Source organism: Nesoenas mayeri, assembly GCF_963082525.1.
Source record: "Nesoenas mayeri genome assembly, chromosome: 4".
NCBI classification, from domain to species: domain Eukaryota; kingdom Metazoa; phylum Chordata; class Aves; order Columbiformes; family Columbidae; genus Nesoenas; species Nesoenas mayeri.
Genome location: NC_137540.1, coordinates 4,102,013 through 4,117,500, shown reverse-complemented (window position 1 = coordinate 4,117,500; position 15,488 = coordinate 4,102,013). Strand labels below are relative to the sequence as shown.

At 38.0% G+C, this 15,488-nt stretch overlaps 1 protein-coding gene across 1 annotated transcript in view; it reads right to left on the bottom strand.

Annotated features, from left to right (window-relative positions):
• The window catches only part of RAP1GDS1 (Rap1 GTPase-GDP dissociation stimulator 1), a gene marked incomplete at its 3' end in the record, with an annotated part of 81,960 nt that overhangs the window by 19,119 nt on the left and 47,353 nt on the right, over positions 1-15,488 (bottom strand). Inside the window, exon 5 of the mRNA XM_080344529.1 lies at positions 3,520-3,666. Within this exon, the coding sequence (XP_080200655.1) occupies positions 3,520-3,666 (147 nt within the window). The remainder of the gene's footprint in view (positions 1-3,519; positions 3,667-15,488) is intronic.

Here is a 15,488-nt window from a genome sequence, read left to right as displayed (position 1 = left end):
ACATATGGAACCTGCTGAAAGGTACCCAAACAGCAGCTTTAAGCACAGGTGCGCTGTATCCCAAATATAGTTTACATAGCTTGACAAGGAAAGAATTATTATCGTTTTTTTGGTCAAGACTTGCTTCTTTGGGGATTAAGCTATAAGCAAAAACATTAACAAACGTGGGTGATGCATTTGTTTCATTCCTAATGTTACCTGCAACTTGCATTTTAAGAACTAATCATGGAAAGCAGGGATGAGCTATTTGTGTCTGACTGAATTTGGGTGGTAAAATACAGGGAGGGTCAGGATGTTCTGGGCTGTAGGCAAAGGGATGTGCCTCATTAGGAAAACCCTCTGATTTCTAGCAACACAATAAAAAATGGCCACTTTGAAAAAAAAATAAGCTTAAAAGAACTGCAAGAGATGCCAAAGGGAAGTTTGTTCTGTAACACTGTAGCGACTAATAAGATGATAAGATACCAAGGAGGCAAAGGGAGAATTGAGAGACAGCAGGCAAAAATAATTCCTGAACACAAGCAGATGGCACAAGAACCTTGTAAAGGGAATCTTAGTTTTAAAGCTTAGACAACAGTGTTAGGAATGCGGTTACAATTGCAAGCTGAGCGTCCAGAATCAGGACGAGATACAAGAACGCTCCATTCATTTGCTATTTAGGAAGAGAAAATATTACCTGCAGTTGCTCTTTAGTCGCCACTTTTGTAAAACTCATGTGTGATAAATCCCTATGCTAATTCAAAAACTTAAAGTACTCAAGAATGAGTCTGTTATGTTAAAAAAATAAGGTGGTTGATACCTATTAAAAATACAGTGGTGGCTATTGGAAAAAGAGGGCAATTAGTTGACTGGGAATGATAATCGTCCTTATCTGGATAGCTAGCGCAACTTAACATTGAGTGCGAGTCATTAAAAACAGTAAAGAAATCTTCAAAGTCCCCACCTGTAGTTTTGTAACGTAGCATGCTAAGCAGGAAAAGACTACAGAAACAAGAAATAGAAGGTAGAAGTGCTGTTTCAAAGACTGAAACGCTTCTTACATCTCCAATATTTTGTCTTTTATTTTTGTCCAATTAGTTTCCATAACTACAGACAAAGCAATCTGGAACTGGAGGCTGCAATCCCATACTCCTCATCCTTCAGCAAAACCAAGGCAGTGTTTATTTTCTCCGTGAGTAACATGGGACCAAGCCTTGGCAAGCAAATCCTCAAAAAGGTATCTGCTGATCTGTGAGCAGAACTAACTGTCTGATCTGAGCTTTCATGTTTAATAGGTCAGGAAAAACTGCATTTAATCAGAATATTATCCACTTGATGCTGCAATGCTTGGAAGTGTTTGTCTTGGGTTCATATTTGACATTGGCCATTGTCCTGAGAATTTACAATGGTCTGCGGGTGATGTTTTTAGAGCAGTTCACAACTATGATCAAATTGTACCTGTGGCTCTTAAAACAAAACTGGCAAGACAGGTAAACTACCTGTCCTGGGACAAAAAGAGCCAAAAGGTCTGTTCTCATGGACACCATCAAGTAGGTGGGTAAGATGAGGGTCTGGAGACCCCCCAGCATCGCTCCTGGATGTGGTGGTTTGCACCCAGCCCCAGGAGCTGTGAACACTCCTGTATTTCTCACATCTGACATTGCCTCAGTGTCTCCTGTGAATATTGCATTAATTGTGAGCTTGTGCAAGATGAAAGATGTCACCTGGCAGGGGAGAGAGCAGCCAGCGAATCCTCCTTGTTGTCACTGAACCACACAACTGCTTTATTGATTGCACCAGAACAAGCTATCTTACTAGATGGAACGAGTCATTTATTCAATGTTCATAACAGCTAAACGGTTCAGAAGCTGCGTGTTTGGGAGATTTATCTCATAATTCGTTTTCCTGAGGAAAAGCTGCTGGGAGCTTGGGCACTGAAGTAGAACTGACAAGGTATCTCCACACAGTGCTTTGGGACTGGCCTGTCTTCACCCACCCAATATCCTGGATGCTCGTTAGTCTTAATTAACCCAGAGAATTCTGGTAGTTTAAAGAAGAAAAGAATAAAGAATATCTGTTTGCTCCAAATATTTTAACAAATAAGGAAAATACGGAGTTAATGCCATGAAATGCAATAAAATGTGACACTCATGCAGACATCAAGCAAAACGAATGGTTCCTGAAAACTATACGAAATAAAGGAACTAGAAAGTTGCTATTTGGAGAAGAAGAAAGTAGTGCTGTGAACAAGTGTTCCTAGATAATACTAGGAAAGGAGGAGAAAAAAAGAATGTAAGAACAAGAGGAAGAGATAAGACACACAACAGTGATATTTAGAGATGAATAAGTAACACTAAGAGCTGAGAACTCCAGAGAGATGGCACAGAAAACACACAAGGAAACTATATGAGAAGAGATGATAAAGCAGGTTGAAAATTTATGCAGTAAAGGGGAAAGAAAAAGAAAAGAAGAAAAACAAAGCCTGTGGACCATCCTGAAAAGCAGAAGAGTTTTGGGGACAGGGGTTTGGAAAGTGAGTTACAGAAAGTGATAACTTGAAGGAAATGGTGAGCAGCTAATAAGCTATTTCTTCCTAAGATAAAACTCTACAATTCAGGAAATGGGTGTGATTGAAGAAACGGTGTGATTAGCAAACTCCATCTGCAGTCTGCACCATTACGAGTCAAGAGAACGGCCTCTATTTAGCTTTCCTCATTTATCCCCATTTTCTTAGATATTCAGATTTTGAAAAACTTGGAAATGTGTGAACGCTGTATAATCTGCTTTGGCACATTACCACGCTTGCGTGCAGAAACACGCCAGCTACTAACATAGCAGTGTGTTTGTACAACTAGTGTAGAAAACTATTGTTTTACCCTCCCTGATCAAGGATTTCTCATTTAATATACTATCTTTTGGTTTTGTCCCAGTCCCATAACATCTCCATTTAACGGCATAAAGAACATAAACTTATAATTTGTACACACAGAACAGTGTTGAACATACATATAAATTATTCCCTATCTATCTTAGAGGAAAGTTAACATGGTTTTATATACATTTCACAAGGAGAAAAATGATCAAGGGAAATTGTTTGACATCTATACCTCCAAATTGTCAACAGGACAACACCGCATGCCTGCCACAAATTAGTCTCATGGTGTTGTTTGATACTAAAGGAAAAAGAGAGGACTTAATGTAGCCTTCTAGTTTACTTCCGTAAATCTGGTTTTCCCTAAGGTGGATGATACATCTCCATGTGTTGCTTTTAGACAAAGAATTAAATTCTAGATGTTGAGATTAAAACTTCATGTAATATGCTAGATGGAATTTCATCAGGAAGTTATCTAATTTTTTGGGAACATAATTTTACTGAGACAGAAAATTGTACATGTGAATTGAGGTACTTGTTCTTTTCAGAATAACTTAGTGTTAGTATCCACAATGTAAACCTATGGTTGACTTTAACTTTTCTCTCTTTTCTTTTTTGCTGAGGTTGTTCTCCTGGTAGACATAAAGCAAATTGTCAGTGTTGTTTACCATTCTCATTGCTATAGTTCATCAGCATGCCACAAAAGACAGTCAAGAGCTTCTCACTGGCTGGATCTGTTTTACTGCACAGTGACCTTATGTGGTCTACTACAATATGTGCACCACCTGCATGGTCAACTGCATTCCTGCCCTCATCTGTAAAACAAAGAGTTACATTAAAAAAAAAATGAATCCAAACCCCACGGTAGAGTCCCGAACATAACAATAATCATACAAAACAAAGGATTTAAACAGCGTAAAATCATTCCTCCAGTGTTGTCAAATTCATCTATAGAGAGATGCTTGAGGGCCAGCTTTGAGGGCAACCGAGCTGGGAAAGGGAAAATACCTACAACAAAAGGGATTAACCACCCGGCACTAATACCTTGGTAAAGAAGTTCAGTGTTTGAGGCAGAGCTGCTGGAGTCAATAAATAATATTTGGAAGTTATGGTGAGTTTTGCCAGAGGGAGGTTCTGAGCACTATACAAAGCCTAATCCATCCATCCTCATGGATTAGGTAAATTACTCTTACATAGATTGAGAAATTTAAAGACAGAAGACAAATTGCTTATGTTACTTAAAACAGGGAATAAAATGGACACAGCAGACAGAGGTTCTGGTTTGCAGTCACGAGCTCTGTTTGTGCACTCGCTGCCACGCAGCGTGTTCTTCGTACTTCTAGACCTGCAATTTAATACCACTATCAAATCGCTCTGCATCTATAATAGACTCCAATGTTCCGAGGTTTTGTACATAACACATCATAATCTTTGTATGGAACTCCTCTTGTATAACAAATTGGATTTGTTGCATCAATGTAGGTATAAAGGAAAAATTGGCCTTCTATTACAGTAATCGACAATGCTGCTTCCATTCCCAGCAGGCAACCAGCAACAGCCAATAACCTAAATTCCAGGGCTTCCAAAAGGAGAGATTTCCAAGTGAGTTACAGTTGAAATCAACTAAAATCTGGATGAAAACAAAACCTTGGTATGAAAAATCACTAAAGTTTTGCAAAATGGGAATAAAACCCTGTCCTCTCCTCAATTTCTTAATGGCTCCACAGGAAATCTCCTCTTGCCCTTTTTATTCACCACTGTCATCACTCCTCATCATTCTTGGATGTCAAGCCACCAAGTTTTCCTTATTCTGCAACATATTCCATATGAAAACCAAGGTTGTCCACATTTATAATATGATCTTCCCCTAGAAAGTGTTACAGCGCTCTGGAAAAAGAAGTTTCTAAATCTTCCAATTCTTGTTAATACTATTTATGAGGCATCTATTAACATACTCCTTACATACTATATATCTATATAAAAGGGTTATAAGTATTGTATATAGAACTACACTATATATATTTATAAACATAAACATATATATATATATATATATATATATATATATATGAGGGGTGTGTATATAGGGACTTGAAATACTTTGCTGAGTGAAGCTGAAAGAGGAAGGGTAATTCTTGGTGAATCTTAACTGTTATATTTATTACCAAAGTAATGTGTGTTTTGCAGGATAACGTGCAACAGAGGAAAAAGCATCACTGCCATTGCTGGCTCCACCTGGGACGTGATCAGGTATCGTGGGACTTTGTCACTGCAGGTATGTATATTCCATTTGGAAAAACAGGAAACTGCATCCTGTTTTATGTATCCTCTTCTGGTAGTTTTTATTACCAAAGCTATGCAAGTACATGGTTCCATATTTGACACCTGTTTTGTGAGTCAGAAAGTTTTTGTGTGCAAAATGAAACTGAACCTCTTATTCTGGATCAGATGTGAGTGTGATCCTCAAATTACTATAATGCAATTGAAATCAATAAACTAAAAGGGTGATAAAATTAAGCTTGACATAAGAATCAGGTGCCAAGCTTGTTCCCATGTCTTTATCTATGGAACAGCATATAAAATATGTAAGCAAAGAATATTATTAATGTGGAGTTGGGTGAGGGTTTGGAAGGAGGAGTTTAAAAAACCAGAAAACACAAGCCAAGTTCCTTACCTGGACAGAATTTGGCACAACTCCACTGAAAATAATGATAATATGTTGCAACAAATGAAAACCTAACACATATATATTTTTTTACTTCCATTCTACTGGTTCATCAAAGAAGTTACACATCAAAACGTGCTGTATCCTTAAGTAGGTAGTAATCTCTCACTTCAAATACCTGGCAAAATTCTAGAGCTCACCCTGCATAGCTGCTTCTCAGCCCTCAGCAGCAGGGTGAACAGACCTGGGCTCCTGCTATAATTAGGATCTCATGGTTCTGCCTCCTTATCCCCAAGAGGATTAACTCAGCTCATTAGTTCAGGGCCACAAAGAATCCCGCACCAGATGTAGGAGGCAAATTCTGAAGGTCCTGACTACCCAGTGCATGCTCAGGCTGTGACACTTCCTTCCATCCCCAAGCAAAAAGCACATTTGTGACTCAGAATGCTCCATGTACTTATTATTACCCACTCGCTTCTCCCTGCTCTGTCGCTAAGAAACAGATTTTGCACACAAGAATACTCACCAAACTCCAAATCATTTACAGTCAAAACAAGACCGCAGCATGTTGCTGTGTCTTGTTCTCAATCCAACTATTACCTTGCAGTTCAGCAGCTCTATGAACTCCCACACTTCGCGTGCTTCCAGCCTCCCAGACGCTGTGTTGAATTTTTTTCCTGTGACCTTTTTAAATAAACATTTGCTATTCCTAAGAGATCGGTGATTGAACAGTTTAATGAGAGCATTCACATTTCTGCTTCAAAATGCTTCACTGCAGCTCACAAAGGGCAATGCTGTTGTATAGCTTATTTTTTTAAGTACACGCAATACTGTTTAAAAATGCCAGAATTACAACAACCCAAGAGACCAGAGGTTGGGGTTTTTTCCTACAAAAGATTTATTACAGAATGAGTTGTTACTTCCACAATGTTCTTTAGCCCAATGCGACATAACCATCTCTAAGAATTAGTATGGCGTCTTTTTCTATCCTGAGTTGCTTACAGGAGTTTAATGCAAAAATGGATTTTCTTGTGGATTATCAAATGACTGTGATTGCTCCCATTCCCCCTTATGGTGGTACAGACGCCCATCCCCTGGTGATCTCAAGACAAGCCAGCATCATGTTCTCAAGTGTTCTGGCTTTGACCACAAGTGTAGCAAGTAGAAATGAACTGGTGTCCCTCACCCGGTGACCATTAGGCCAGCAGTATGTTCCTGCCTAGGTGACAAACATTGTCTTGACTGAAGGGTGAGGTGAATTGGGACAGCGAAGTGCTCCTTGCTTGGCGACCACAGGGTGACCCAACATTGTTCTTGTCTTGATCGGAGAGTGAGTTGGGACAATCAGGTGCCCCCTGATTGCACCTCAGCTCTTCCCAACTGGGTCATTGCCCAATCTGGGAAGTACCAGGTGAGCCTGAGGTGAGTTGTGGACAAATACTGACCGAAGTGAATTATCTTGTGACCCTATAAATAGCGATTCTCAAGTGAGACCCCGTGAGCTGTGCTGGATGGCAGCAGCTGTGACCCAGGATCTCCCTGACTGGGACACCTTCAAGGCCAATTTCATAAAGGTTCAACAATCATCTACTGATGAAGTCATAAAGATCAAAAAGCCTAATTCCGCACGGTTTTGATGTTTGTCTGCTGATGGATGTCAACACATAAAAGTGAGTAATTGATAAAGATGATGAAAGGGGGAACGTTAATCGTAGGTTAAGCTCCACCTGTGTGCGTGCATGAAATTTGATTTTAGAACTGTTTTTTTTTTCCTGTTTGTGTACATGTGTATTTTAATTTACCCTTTTCTGTGTTTTAGTTAAGAAAACCCTGCTCTAAGTTTAGCATGAACCTTGACATTTATCAATCTTTAAATAAGCTGCTATTTTGATTGATTACAACACATTTCATTGAATCACTCTATTAAATTGGCTGCTGATTAAGTGCTATTAGTAATTATAACACCTAACCTTGTAATTTACCACAAAGTATTAATAAATCCTAAATTGCTGCTAAATCAAAGCTGTGTAAAAAAATTCCATCCACAACACTCCTATGAACAGAGGAGATGAACATTTTTTTAGTGCATGTGATTGGAAGGTCTTTAAATGCAGCATTTGGAGTAGTTTCAATTTGCTTTTCCCAAGGTGTGTTTGCATAATTTTCCCTTCAGTTTTCTTTCCCAGTTTACTAAACCCTAAAATAAACCACTTGGGCACAAAAGGTTAACAGGAAAAAACAATTAAAGTGACAGTTTGAAGTATAAAACCAATGTAAAGCATAAGCTATAGACAGTCAATGAGTTATTTCTAAAACACATGCACCAATACTTTGATTTTTGCCACTATTATTATTTCTGGACATATAGTTACGTCAGACAAAGGGCTGTGCTGTAGTATAGGCAGATACCCGAAAATACCTTTGCAAATAGCTGACCCAATGATCTTCAATCTAAACCTTATATTAGCTTTGTTGTTTTCATACTGGACCCTTTTTAATATAAAACTTAAGCTCTGCCAATCCAAGTGACATTTAAAGAAGCAGATGAATGTTCTATTTGGATATAGACCTGTGTCTTCACAAGGACAAAACAGCACAGTCTCAGACAGTTGTAAAAACTCACATTATTTCAAACTTTTCTCTTTGTCATCTCTGTTATTTAAACCACAGTTTAGGAATAATTTGTCCTTCAGAAATGATCGTGGTCCTGCAAAGATGCACATTGTCATTTTAGTGTGTATATGGTGAGTAAACCCACAGGCTGATAAAAATCAGGTAGGTGTCTATGATTCTGGTGATGATAGCATCACAGCTAATTAAATAATGACTCAGTAAAAGCATAGAAAATTATGTTCAAATAGTGATGTACTGAATGCTGTTTGGAAGCTTGTCCATTTTTCTCACAAAAAAGGTGAGGTATGAATACTGTATTACCTTTGCCTATCAAATCTTTACATCATGATGGCCACAGTGCCACTGCTTTCCAAACAGTTCTTTAATAAGTCTTTGTTACTGTATCTTCATTCTGACATGTGAATTTTGTGTTTCGCAATACAATTTCATATGTAATGATATTTCTTGGTAGGGGTCCTGCGCTGGTTTGCAGACTCAAAATGCAGAAAGTAGAGCTAACCTTTAAAAAGCACCAGAAATCACAAGCTACCGTGTTATTGTAATGTTTATGATAGATGTAGGCTTTGAAAATACACCAATTTCTCAGAAAATCAGGTAGAAAACTATTTGACAGCATTTCGTAAGAACAATCTTTTGAGGTTCAATTTCAGATTTGTGCTTTGAAATGTTACGGGTTTGTCTTGCAAACGTAAACCTGACTTTTTCTTTCTCCAATTCATGTTCTACAGAAGTTAATTGACGTAACTAATTGCACTGGTATGAATGGTGCAGCTCAGTATGGAAAGAATGGTTTGTATGATCAAGGTCTCCGATTTGTGTGAGCCAAGCTGCCAAGACAGCAGCTTTTGGTGACATGGAAAAAATACGGTATTTCTTTTAAAATTCTTATAGTCTGCAATTGGGGGTAATGATCAAATCATTTAAAGAAAATAGAAAATATTAAAAGCCACTATTAAACGGTAGGGGCAAAACCTTACCTAGTGTAAACCACATTATCTATGTAGACATAAGGAAAAACTTTGCCACTTGTATAAACTGGGAATTTACCTTTTTTGTAAAGATGAAAATGAAATGCAATGCTGTCATTCTGTTTTAATACTTGACCCTACTTTTTTATCTTAGATCCGTTTGTGTGTGCTTTTAAATCACTGGACTCTGGACCCCGTCAATTCTGCACGACTACAGACTACAACCCTATTGCACAACAGAGAGCAGCATCGCATTAATTTTATGTTCAAGGAAATTCACGTAATTATATTGCACTGTTATTGTTTGCTGTGTTTTCCATGTCTTCTGTGCACTTGCACTTCACGTTTTAATACTTTTAAAGATGTTTCTGGGATTGCTCTATCTTGAAGTGAAATTTCCTTTGATTCCTTCAGGAATTGCAAGACTCTGATTACCAGAAGTACAGTTTTATTTGCTTATTTGTTTAAAATCAATCAATATAGCCTTAAAGTTTTTGCTTTATGAAGAAAAATAATCTTGGATTAGTCATGATTGCTTCAGAGAGAAACAGAATAGTCTTGTCATCAGTTCATCTTAAATCACTGGCAACTCTCCTCAGCCCTAACTCCGGCTGCATTGAGGCACTGTCTCATAAGTTATTCTTTTAGAAAGTATTGCTAAAATAGTAAATAAGAGTAAACTAGAAATGTTAATAGAATGCTGTCTTTTAATATAGCGCCTTCAAGGACTTAAAATACGTACCATTGATGTTTTTGGATAAAACTTGCCAGTGTATCTGCTGGCTAACAACAGCTGATGCAGCAGCAAACTGGCCCTCTCATGCAACTGGTTTATTCTAACAAATACAATTTGAAAATGTATCCAAACTGACATCTAGAGGTGGTTTTGGTAGACTCCTTGTCATATGTCCGATGTGTGGACCATAGATTATCAATGCCAACAAGCGCTAATCTCACTTAGGAGTATTGTGGGATTTATCTCCAGTCAGGACTTTGGGGTAATGGTTGAAGAGATGGGTAAATGCGCCAGTATCGCAATCTCCCTAATGTTATGCTGAGGCAGCAGTTAAATGTGAGCCAGATTCAACTCCACAATTTAATTCAAATAAAATTTGCTTATTTTTCATATTCCTTTTATGTCAGATAAATAGAGAAAAATAATGTGTTTCTGATTTCAGAGTAAAGAATAGTGATGAGTTGATTGTCCAAGACTTAATACTTCACTTCCAGTCAAACTCTACTAGGGAAGCTGAGATTTCAATATAAAGGCAGAAATGTTTTTATTAGGAACAAGACATAAAATACTACTAGTCACAGCATTGGCAGGTGATTTGTTCTGGATTTGTTCTGGATTCCAAGGAGATTTTAGTTTGAAGGTGTAAGAATTTCCAGTACTGAATTCTATTTGAAAATAAACCAATGAAAAAGTTCTACTAGATATATAAAAGTCAGGTAAAAGCCTTCAAAGTTGAATATAGCACTTCTCTCTGCCTTCCTTTTCATGTGCAGTATGATTACAGCAGATCCATCAGTTGATTTTTTTATCTCTGTGCAACTCCTTAGTAATTCCATTGCAGTCAAACAAATTACTCTAGGGTTATGCGAGCATAAGTCAGAGCTGAAGCCAGCCTGTGCTCGTTATTCCATACGGCATGAAATAAATTATGGAATCCAATTATACAGGAAAACATCGGGCAGTTTTTCTACACTGGTAAATAGGCATTTATAGCATCTCATGCTATTAACAGATGGAGCAAGAGGACTTGGCCTTCCAAGCAACTCCAAGCTTGTTGGTACGTGGCCTGCACGGAGGAGCTGACCCGTAGGAGACTCTTGTATCTGAAATGTCGCAGGATACAGCCTGAGAAAGACCAGCAAAGTGTTTTGTTTTAGGAAATATTTTCCCCCTTTGGCAGAAGGGAACCCACCCATTTGACTGGAGAGCACCCAGCAATGCAGCCCAAGGGACCAGGTGGTGCCAAGATGCGGTTGATAAACTGGACACTGTCTCAGGTAAGTGCTTTACTTAACTCTTTCCTCACCATCTTTTATCAAATACTTAGGCTGCAACTTCCTCTTGCGTGCATGGTCTCTTGATTATATTAGCACAGAAAGAGTATTATAAAAACCCTCTGACTAAACAGACTCCTGGTCCCCTGGCTGAAACATTCAAGAGCTTCACTGTAATAAGGAACAGATTTTACCAACATAGTTCTTTACCAGTAATGTCCAATTTCTGTTTCTGAGAGTCACCCGTATTCCTTAGATACAAACGCAACAAAAGTAACTGAATTTAGGTGGTTTGCATCATGTCGTATGTTAACTCCATGCTGTCATTGCACTGTATGCAATGCTATATAAAACCAGATGCCTGTGTAGCTATCACATAACTAAAAAGCTTGGCCTGTGCACTATATGTATGGTGCACACAGTGTTGCAAAAATCTGCAGAAATGGATCTGAGAGCACAACAAAATTATATTCTACATTATTAAGAAGCTATGATTATATAATTAGACTGTATTAAAACACAAAGTTAAAAGGAGAAGAATGATGGCTGCAAGATTAACAACAAAAAATCATAAACACTTTGCAATTATACATAAGCAATGCTTAGCAAGATGCTAACATTCTTCTCTTTTCCAATGTAATTCAGTTGATGTTCTCTACTATTGCTGATTTAGTGACAGTTGATATTTCTACTCACATAATGCCTGCTTTTCTAAATAAAGTAGAATAAGCTTTGGCCATGTCTAGAAACTTGACTAACAAGCTTTGTTTTCTGAGGGGCTTGAAAGCAACAGCATGTAACTCTGCTGTTACCTGAAAATATGAACAATTTCAAAGTGAAAAAAAGACATGAAAAGGGAGGTTGAATTGAAAGGAAAAGAGTTACATATCTTGTGTTGTTCACTTTCTGAAATGCTAAAAGCTTTTCTTCCTGACAAGGAATTTTTTTAGTCTTCATAAATACCAGGGGAATGCCAAGTTCTTGCCTTTCCTGCTTTGTCGAGCTTTGAAGTGTGATGAAATAGCTCAGTCCTTAACCAAAATTTGCATCCTTAACCCGCTTTTGGAGTGGCAGCAAGATCTAGTAAACACAGCAGGATTTCTTTCAAAGTCCGCTCACGACCCCCTTTAAGACCCTGGAAACACCCTCCATCTCTTATTTGTTTTAATTTCCTTGTTGCCTGTAGCTTCTATTTCAACTGCAAATTAAGCAGGTGTTTCTGAGCACTACACACACTTTACAGACTGTGAATGAAGTGCTGGAGGGAAAGGAAGGAATCAGAAGAAATTGGCTTTGTTTCATGGGGTTTTTTTTGGTACATGTACTGACAGAATTCTGATCTACTTATTTTGCTTATTCAAATAATTTTACGTGGAAAAAAAAAAGAGGAAAAACATTTGCACTGCAGAAAATAAGCAGGACCTATCATACCTATACTCTTGAAAACAAACAGAAAATCAGGCCTCATTCATTCATCTTAAAGCAAGGAAAAGTTGCAAAACATTGGCAATTTTTTCTTCCCCCCCTTCTTCTGTAAATCTTTGGCTTAAATCATGACAATTTTTCCACTTGTTTCAATAGAGTTAATATTTATAATGTAGATTTTAAAAAGAGTAATAGCCTGAGAATGACAATTCATGTTTTTCATATCGCCTCTCGAATGGTTCTTTCTGATGCTCTAGGAAGATTTCCTCATTCTGATTCCATTTAGGCCAGCTATAAAATAAGTAAATTAGAATAATATGGTTTAACAGCTTCCTAAGAACATTCATGATTAATTGCTGATAAGTACTAAATATTCCTGTGAGAGTATGTGTTGGCATGCATATGGTATGCTCAGTTTCTAGCTGATGCAATACTTGTGCTGCAGAGAAAAACATTGCATTATTAAGGACTTCTAACTGAAAAATGCTATCATTTTCTGAGTCTCTGTCATTCCTTAGAGAGGGCAGATCTTAAGGTAAAACTGTATTATTGTACAATTAAAAATTAGAATTTTAATTCCCTGTAAGCTGTTCTAAACAATCAGTTTTCAAGCAACAAGTGAAAGCCTCTGGTCTCAATTTCATGGTATTGCTTGGGAATCAGAGGAGTAGGTGGGATTTGCATTTGGTAGGACACTACAATGAAAAGTGAAAGACTGTGGTAAGATGCATGAATCAGGGTGACCTTCAAAAGATTGATTAGCCAGCAGTGTGCCATTACCAACACCAGTTGTGTTCTAGGATTCTGCTGCTTTTCCATATGGTACTGAAAAAGGTTATGCCATTTTTTTGAAGAAAATGGAATTTGACTTCTTTCCAGTATGTTAAATTCTTAAGCGTCTGGTTTTCTGCTTCAGATCCTGAAATTAACCTCATCTCCGGAGATGGAAATGTATGTAACTGTACAATTCAGTGTTTTCTTATTTTTGTACTTAGCCTTTCTTAGCAGATCTCTGCAAGAGGTCTGTACATCCTTATAGGAAGGGCAGCTGAGCATATAGAATTTATAGCACATGTAAGACCTTTTTAACCAGAAGTACTATAATGTTCATGGTCTGGTGTTCAGGCTGGGATCAAGAAAGATCTGGGTCTATGTGAAAGGCCACATCACTGAAAATCCAGTGAGGAGTCTTGCCAACAACACATTACTGGGTAGATAACAAAGAAATGTACAGCTTGGGAAATGAGAAGAGGATTCAGTAGATTTCCTGCAGAAAGAGGTAGATAAGCAGCTGTCAGAGGAGTTGGCAGTTTTAGTTTCTTTCCAAATCTATATATCTGTTTATATCATGAAGTATGGTTGGTGAGAACATGTACCCAGGCTGGTGGTTTCATGAAGGAACCAGGTGGTGGATGGACACAAAAAGCAATAGCTTTGAGATTCCCCAAGGAGATCTCTAAGCACTAACATTAATACGAATATTATGGAAGGGCAGAACGGGCAATTTTTCATTTCCCTTACAAGGTATATGGTGAGATTATTTCCCTTTGATAACTTTCAGAATATGTGGATGCTTTAACCAGCAAGAAGGAATTATTTTCTAATGGGTAAGAGTCTAATCTCAATCAAAGTCAATCAGCATGACTCCCTCTAGTCTGTATGGCTATTGAATCACTTCCTTTCATAATTAGCACTTTTACAGTAAAATGATGGTAGCTTCTACAGTGTGCTTAGTGCTACAAAAAACCAAAGGAAAACAGTTTGTCCATCAGTTCAAGACTTAAGTGTGTAGCAAACTACCTGTGGAAAAATTACTGAGATTAAGATAGCATGTGCATCACAAATTTAATGATAAAAAATAGTGAGGCTATTATCTGCTAAGAAAACGCTTTTTAAATATAGCGTCATTTTCCATTAGAATTCTTGAATCTGCTCTGACTTAAGACATTGCTTTTTGTGGCAAGAACCACGTTATATTAAACATAGAATGGAGGCGAGATCTTCGTGTTGCATGTGGACCCCAAGTGCAGGGGGAACTTAGAAGAGGTTTGGAGGAATGTGCTGTTAGTCTGTAATGTCTGTACATCTGTAATGGCCCTAAATGAACAGACATACTAAAGCAACAGCGCTGGGGAGAATGGCACAGGGAGCTGGAAAGAAAGGCAGGAGAAAAGCAGCTACAGTTTGAGTCATGGAAAACGGTGGGGAGGCAGCTAGAACGGTAAGTCTGGACAATGCCTAATAATTTAACTTTGATTATAAGCAAAAAAACCCAACAAACTGGTGGTTAAAAGGAATGAGTGGGCTAGGAGCTTTGCATCTAGTAGTATAGTTCAGACAAAACTCTGTCTGTGAGTGAGGAATCTGCTGTCTGGGGATACAGAAATAAAAGCAGCTGTACTTGGTACAGGCTGTAGATACAGTGGGAGAGAAAGAAGGAGGGAGAGGAGGAGAGATCACATCTCCATTGCTTTGCTTTGCACTTTCTGCTCTGACGAAAATTTGGGGGCTGAGGTGTATGTAGCATTTACTAGATAAAGTATGTAGAACAATTACAGACTGTACAGTAATGTATCTGTTCTTAAATTGTAGGACAGCACTGAACAGTCTGCATACTCTGATTAGTTATAATCATTGCTTCTGACTTAAAATCCTTTTGGCTGCCTCAATTATTTCTTCCATCTCTGCATACAAGGAGGAGGGTGGGAGACTAGAAGCCTCATCAGTACTAACAAGCCTTCCTTCTACTTTGCTTTCCAATTATTATATATGTGCCTGTATTCTTGATGTTCAGAGACTCACATAAATACATGACAAGGATGCTCTCAGGGCTGCTTGGGATAAATTTGACCTATTTTTTTCCTCTTCAAATTTTACAAAATGCATTTAATTCTGTGTATTTTCTTTCATGCTCAGATAGGTGATTCAGTGTTAT